The 7,677-nt window shown below is 44.2% G+C and overlaps 1 protein-coding gene across 3 annotated transcripts in view; it reads right to left on the reverse strand.

Moving 5' to 3' along the window:
• BECN1 (beclin 1) overlaps nucleotides 1–6,823 on the reverse strand; it is a 28,764-nt gene extending 21,941 nt beyond the window's left edge. For all 3 annotated transcript variants that reach the window (XR_008327291.1, XM_053361932.1, XM_053361933.1), the window contains exons 1-4: nucleotides 6,807–6,823; nucleotides 4,174–4,302; nucleotides 2,242–2,309; nucleotides 833–888 (exon numbers count right to left, since the gene is read on the reverse strand). Coding sequence is in view for 2 of the 3 variants with exons in the window: in XM_053361932.1 (XP_053217907.1) it covers nucleotides 833–888; nucleotides 2,242–2,309; nucleotides 4,174–4,300 (251 nt within the window). In the remaining variant the exon portion in view is untranslated. The remainder of the gene's footprint in view (nucleotides 1–832; nucleotides 889–2,241; nucleotides 2,310–4,173; nucleotides 4,303–6,806) is intronic.
• Between the last annotated feature and the right edge of the window lie 854 nt (nucleotides 6,824–7,677).

Genomic DNA, 7,677 nt, shown 5'->3' on the forward strand with positions numbered 1-7,677 from the left:
GACATTCTGTTTTGGCGACTGCAACCTTGGTTGAAGGAGCCATTTGGCGCCTAGCTTATATATCTGAGTTTCTAACCCTGCTTTTAAAGCCTACAAGCCGGGCACGGAATCCAGGGCCCTGCGGGACTTGACATCTTTCCGCAGGGCCTGCAAGAGAGAGCTGTTCCACCTGGCCTTTGGTTTGGACTCAGTCTGACCCTTATGTTTCCCTCCCCTTATGGTTTTGATCTATGGGCTACTTTTAAAACAAGGCTGCATTTTAATTGCATTTTAACCTGTATTTTAAATTATGTTTTTATTGTAATTTTACTGGTGTTAGCCACCCTGAGCCCGGCTCTGGCCAGGGAGGGCAGGGTATAAATAAAATTTATTATTATTATTATTATTATTATTATTATTATCATCCTGCTTTAGAGCTGTATGTGTATATACCGTATTTTTCACTCTATAAGACGCACCAGACCACAAGACGCACCTAGTTTTTGGAGGAGGAAAACAAGAAAAAAAATATTCTGAATCTCAGAAGCCAGAACAGCAAGAGGGATCGCTGTGCAGTGAAAGCAGCAATCCCTCTTGCTGTTCTGGCTTCTGGGATAGCTGCGCAGCCTGCACTCGCTCCATAAGATGCACACACATTTCCCCTTACTTTTTAGGAGGGAAAAAGTGAGTCTTATAGAGCAAAAAATACGGTATACATATACACATGAGGACCCCAGAGGGTGTGAAAATGCAGTAGTCCCAACAAGGCTAGGCTGCTGCACAGTTGGGGCATTTGCAACCTCTGAAAGGGGGCATTTTCAGAGCGCGAACAGAACTCCTCTTCTGTCAATACCTGGCTGGGGGGATGAATCTTCGGGACACGCCATCCTGGCGGTTTTCGACAAATTCCTGAGAAAGAAAGTCAGCATCAGTTCACACCCAACAGAGAGCATCATCCACACCCAAATGTGCCCACTAGAAAGCTAGTCAATATGCCCGTGGCACAGTCTTCCAGCCACGGCCAAAAGCGCTGCAAGATGCCTGCATGAATCGCACCAGCCCATCAACTGTTTTCTGGCCTACCCACTTACATGATGTGGCTGCATTGCAAGGCAAGCTAAGAAGCAGGTCTGATAAATAAACATTTGCAACTTTATTTACAGAGTTCCAGTTGGAATTTGCAACAAGTGTTTTCCATTGTGTTTTCCCCTATTTTCCCTAACATAATGTCACAACGTATGGTTGCATATGTTTTGTTTAAACTAAAGCAAAAGCTCTGGAGAACTGATTTAGATGACTTGATACATTCCCTAGTTCATCTTGTTTTCTTAATCTTGCAAAAAAAACCACAACGCCCCCCCCCCCGCAATCTTTCACTTTAACTGACTAAACTTCGTTCTTTATAACATTGTTGCTGCACGGGTGTATTGAAGCTACTGCATGGAACTGTACTAAAAGCTGGTAGTCTTTTTAAATTAATAAAAATTGTGCTCTAATCATTGTAATGTGACTTTTGTGGTTATGTCAAATAAAGTTTGCCATGCCTGGTAAAAACAAAAACAAAACTTTATTTACAGGGAACAAGAAATATAATTAGTGATAACAGAACATTATGTATAAACAGCAGAATGTAACATTTGGTGTAATAAACCAGAAATGGAAGCTGGGGGAAGTTAACAGGGAGGGGAGGGGAAAACTAGAAAAAGGATGTTAAATGATGATATTGAATATTTGTTATGAGAAAAGAAAATCAATTTTAAAAATTGTTTTTTAAAAAAAGAAGCAGCACGTCTGAGAAGGGATGTTTCCTTCTTGGAACATAACTTATTAGGAGCAAACTGCGTAGCTGCCTTAGCTTCCTTATAAGGGTAAAAGGTAAAGGTAAAGGGACCCCTGACCATTACGTCCTGTTGTGGCCGACTCTGGGGTTGCGGTGCTCATCTCACTTTATTGGCCGAGGGAGCCGGCGTACAGCTTCCGGATCATGTGGCCAGCATGACTAAGCCGCTTCTGGCGAACCAGAGCAGCGCACGGAAACGCCGTTCACCTTCCCACCAGAGCGGTCCCTATTTATCTACTTGCACTTTGACGTGCTTTTGAACTGCCAGGTTGGCAGGAGCAGGGACCGAGCAACGGGAGCTCACCCCATCGCGGGGATTCGAACTGCCAACCTTCTGATCGGCAAGTCCTAGGCTCAGTGGTTTAACCCACAGCGCCACCTGTGTCCTATCCTTATAAGGGAGTCAGACCAAAATTCCTTACCTCTGTAAGTGCAGTCTCTTCCTCATGGGTGTCCCCAAGTTTTGCCGGCGCAGTAGTAAGTAGAGGAGCTAGACAGAAGACAAATGAAATAATTGCCAAGGGCAAACCTTTCCTAATGTGTGGGGCTCCTGTGTATGTGAGGTGTAATGAACCTCTGGCCCACCAGATGTTACTAAACTACAACTCTCCTCATTCCTGACCAAACTTGTTTGGGCTGATGGGAGCTGTAGTTCAGTAACACCTGGAGGGACAAAAGTTCCCCATGCCAGGTATATGGGAACAAACTGAAAGGGTTTACAAGCAACAGAAGAGTACACTATAATAGAGATGGGGGGGGGGATGGGGAAAAAACAGGGTTTTTTCTATTTTTCCCCAAAGCCGTTTTTTTCTGGAAAAACTGAAGAAAAAGAAAGGTGTGTGGAATATTCAAACTATATCAAACTGTTTTTTCCCAATTTTTCCAGGGGAAAACAGCTTTGGGGGAAAAACAGGGGGGAAAGTCCCCCCTATTTTTCCAGGTTTTTTCCAGGCCTTCCCATCTCTACACTACACACGCAGTTACTTCCATATTCTTGACAATGATAACAATATATATTTATACTCCACTCTTCTACTAAAAATACCCAGAGCAGCAAACAAGCAGTCATAACATGTGGAATAATAAATAAAAGTGCAGGTATAAAAAATATATAAAACCCAATAGCAAAATGCAGACAAACTTTAGAAGAAACAAGGCACAAAGCTAGCAACAACAAGAGTAAAAAAATGTTCTGAATTAAAATGAGCAGGAATAAACCTAGATACTATGCTGCAGAAGCCTAATGAAACCAAAGCTTCTTCCATTTCTGGCAAAAGATACACAAAGAGAAAGCCTGATGGACGCCAACTGGAAAGGTGATCCAGTAGTTGCAAGCCCTGAGTCCTGCATTCACCTGCCAAATCTCCCAAGACAGAACTAACGAGGACAGGTTCTGCAGTCAGTGATGAGGATTTTCCAGAAAAAAATATTATGCAAAATAGTATTTGAAAAATCAGTTTGCATTAATAAACTTTTTTGATGCCCTACAGAGTGATTCAATTCAGCAGGTTTATTTTATTGCGTTTAGTAAGCAAAGCTAAAGCCTGCACCAAGCTTGCCTCATACAGTGGTGCCTCGCAAGACGAAAAGAATCCGTTCCGCGATTCTCTTCGTCTAGCGGTTTTTTCGTCTTGCAAAGCAAGCCCATTGACAGCTTAGCGGATTAGCGCTACAGCGGTCTAGCGGCTTTTCGCGATCAGCTGTTAAGCGGCTTATCAGCGGAACAGCTGATAAGCGGCTTAGCGCCTTAGGAAAAGGGGGGGAAAGCAAAAAAAACCCGCGGGGACTCACAAGATTTTTTCGTCTTGCGAAGCAACCCCATAGGGAAATTCGTTTTGCGAAGCGCCTCCAAAACGGAAAACCCTTTCGTCTAGCGGGTTTTCTGTCTTGCGAGGCGTTCGTCTTGCGGGGCACCACTGTACTGTAGTTTCTGAAACAGAAAAAATTCTGCAGAGAAATAAATCACTGGGAAATGTTGCGTTCCATATCAGTGCCTGCAGCTCAGGCACAGAAAGCCTTAAAACAGGGGTCAGCAAACTTTTTCGGCAGGGGGCCGGTCCACTGTCCCTTAGACCTTGTGGCGGGCCGGACTATATTTTGAAAAGAAAAAAAATGAACGAATTCCTATGCCCCACAAATAACCCAGAGATGCATTTTAAATAAAAGCACACATCCTACTCATGTAAAAACATGCTGATTCCTGGACCGTCCGCGGGCCGGATTGAGAAGGCGATTGGGCCAGACTTGGCCCCCGGGCCTTACTTTGCCTACCCATGCCTTAAAATAAAGCTCAGCCTGGTTGGCATCTGTGGCCTGTACTCCCCGCTGTCTTTCTTCCCCATTCCTTTTCTTACCTGTCAGTTCTTGGATGGTGACTTTATCAAGGACCTTGAAAGACGTGTCCAGTTTAAGGGGCTGGCTGCAGCGCTGGCAAACAAAGCTGACCTGTGTGGTGCAGGCAGGTGACTTTGACCCATCCATTCCTGCGAGGAGAACAATAATTTCAGAAGTTGTGCATTGTGCTTCCAGCACTGCCTAGGTGGGCACACATTTATAAATGAATACCTTATAGTTCAGGTGAGACATTTCAGGTGTAACCAGCTGAGGCACCAGTCAGGACTCTGAATAAGGTAGAGGCTCCAATATTAATCACTTTAAGCAGGGCTGGATTTAGGTTTGATGAGGCCCTAAGCTACTGAAGGTGAAGGTAAAGGTAAAGGTAAAAGTAAAGGGATCCCTGACTGTTAAGTCCAGTCGCGGGCGACTCTGGGGTTGCAGCACTCATTTCACTTTACTGGCTGAGGGAGCCAGCGTTTGTCCGCAGACAGCTTCCGGGTCATGAGGCCAGCATGATTAAGCCACTTCTGGCGAACCAGAGCAGCGCACAGAAATGCCATTTACCTTCCCGCCAGAGTGGTACCTATTCATCTACTTGCACGTCAACATGCTTTCAAACTAGTAGGTTGGCAGGAGCAGGGACCGGACAACGGGAGCTCACCCCATCGCAGGGATTTGAACCGCCGACCTTCTGATCAGCAAGCCCATGGCTCAGTGGTTTAGACCACAGCACCACCTGCGTCCCTACTGAAGGTAATGGGGCCCTTTATATGTCCAGATTGTTGTTTTTGTCCATGGAGTTTTCTTGGCAGGGATACTGGAGTGGCTTGCCGGTTCCTGCTCCTATGGACTGCAAGAAGATCAAACCTATCCATTCTGAAGGAAATCAGAACTGAGTGCTCACTGGAAGGACAGATCCTGAAGCTGAGGCTCCAATACTTTGGCCACCTCATGAGAAGAGAAGACTCCCTGGAAAAGACCCTAATGTTGGGAAAGATGGAGGGCACAGGGAGAAGGGGACGGCGGAGAACGAGATGGTTGGACAGTGTTCTCGAAGCTACCAGCATGAGTTTGACCAAACTGCAGGAGGCAGTGGAAGACAGGAGTGCCTGGCATGCTCTGGTCCATGGGGTCACGAAGAGTCGGACACAACTAAACAACAACAACAACAACAATATGTCCAGCTGTCCTTTGTTTTTTGTGTTGAATATATGCTATATGGTAATTTATGGACCTAACAGGTATCTAAAGCCATTTGCACATAACGAAATATGTATTTTATCAAATTAATTGTTGAACTGAAATACAATTAAGAAGTATCCAGGTGTTTTTTTTCCTTTAATTTTTTTGGGGGCCCCCAAGAGAGTGGGGCCCTAAGCTATAACTTGTTTAGCTTATACGTAAAGTTTAGCCTGACTTCAAGGAAACTAGAGTTGTCACCATTTTTGCAGTTAAAAACAAACTACGCCAGACCAGTAAAACTCCACTATTAACAGCCCAAAATGGCAGGTTTACTACGCAATCCTAAACATATTTACTACTTACAAGTTCCACTCAGTTCAGGAGAATCGACTCCCTGAACAAATATGCAGAGGAACAGAGCAGCACTAAGTTGTGTTTACTATTTTCACAGATCAGGGTGTTGCTTAAGAGCGAAATATAGTGGAGTGGATAGGTTGTGGCCACAGTTCACAGAATCGTAGAACTGTAGCGTTGAAAGGGACCCCAAGGGTCATCTAGCCCAACCCCCTGCAATGCAGTTACTCGGGAGATACGCCCTGTTGAGTTCCATGGGGCGGCGCTGCCCTTATAATGCTACCAGCGGATCAGGAATGAAAGCCCAGCCAGTTCCTAAATACTTGTGCTGGAATTAGGGCACTGCAGGAGATTCACCTGCATGGGGCACTGAGCCAAATGGGGACAAAATATAACAACAACAACAAAACAATACTAATACCTCCTATATTTACACAGGTACCTAATGAGATCCGGAAAATTCTGGATGTATGGCAATCCTATTGGTTGCGTTTGTTATAATTGATTTCAGTGCTTTTATACTGTTTTCAAAGGTCACTTTGGGTCGCCTTGGTGAGGAAAGCAAAATAAAATTAATAATAATAATAATAATAATAATAATAATAATAATAATAATAAATGGGCCTCCTATATTTACACAGGTACCTAATGAGATCCATTAAAAAAGCAACTGTGCCGAAAGGAATTATGTATTGTGAAACTATGGGACCAATTTCAGGTGCCCCTCAAGCGTGTTTCATGGCATTTCCAAGGCGCATTTAATTGTAGTTACAGATAGGTAGCCGTGTTGGTCTGCCATAGTCAAAACAAAAAATTTTTTTCCTTCCAGTAGCACCTTAAAGACCAACTAAGTTAGTTCTTGGTATGAGCTTTCGTGTGCATGCACACTTCTTCAATACATTCAATACAATACATTTAATTCAATTCAATACATTCAATGCAATACATTTAATTCAATTCAATACATTCAATACAATACATTTAATACATTCTTCAGATACACAGATACAATACATTTAATTGTATTGCGTTTTAAGGCATTTTTACTTATTTTTTGCATTTAATTTTAAAGGAGCTCCCTTCCCCGGGCAGCCGGTTGGCGAGCGATACTCACTTCCCCCGAGCAACGAGAATTGCCTCTTTCCTTGGACCTGGAGTCCCTTCTTTCTTTCCTTCCTTCCTTCCTTCCTTTCTGGCGGAGTTCGCCTTCCCACCCGAATCCCTTCGGATCAGGTCCTTGCAAAAAGCTTTCTCTTCCGGGGAAGGCGGAGGCCCCGGACCGACGTCACGGGGAGGATTGCAGGGCAAAAATAAATATATATATAAGCCAGTAATTAAAAACCGCAAGCGCCGCCCCCTCTCCGTCGTCTCCATGGCAACCCCGGGCCCCGGGCGCCTCGTGCGCGCGCCTGCTGCGCTTGCAGCCGGCGATGCATTGCAGGGGGCCTTTGCGCGCGCAATGCGCCGCTCGCGCGCAATTTGAATTGCGCCTGAAGTTTGGTCCAAAAGGCCAAACGCGGCCCGCTAGTTATTACCCGCTTCTTCCACCCCAGTCATATTTATGTTGTGAATTTAGGAGGAAGGACGGTATACAAATTTAATAGGGAATAATAATAATTGCAATTTTTGGGGGGTGGGGTGGGGGAAGAGAGCTGTGTTGCTGAGAAAGAATGGTGTCTTGCCACAACCCTGCGCTGTGGGACACTGTTGCTCTTCCCATGTTTTAAGGCTGTGAAGCAATAGCGAATAATGCAAATGATAATATAATAATAATTATCATTTATACCCTGCCCATCTGGCTGGGTTTCCCCAGCCACTCTGGGCGCCTCCCAACCGAACATTAAAAACACAGTATAGCATTAAACATTAAAAACATCCCTAAACAAGGCTGCCTTCAGATAATAATCTGATAATAATAATCTGATAATTTTAATAATCTGATAATCTGAATAATAATCTGAATAATAATCTTATGGTAAAATAGA

This window comes from Podarcis raffonei, chromosome 13 (assembly GCF_027172205.1).
Source record: "Podarcis raffonei isolate rPodRaf1 chromosome 13, rPodRaf1.pri, whole genome shotgun sequence".
Lineage (NCBI taxonomy): Eukaryota > Metazoa > Chordata > Lepidosauria > Squamata > Lacertidae > Podarcis > Podarcis raffonei.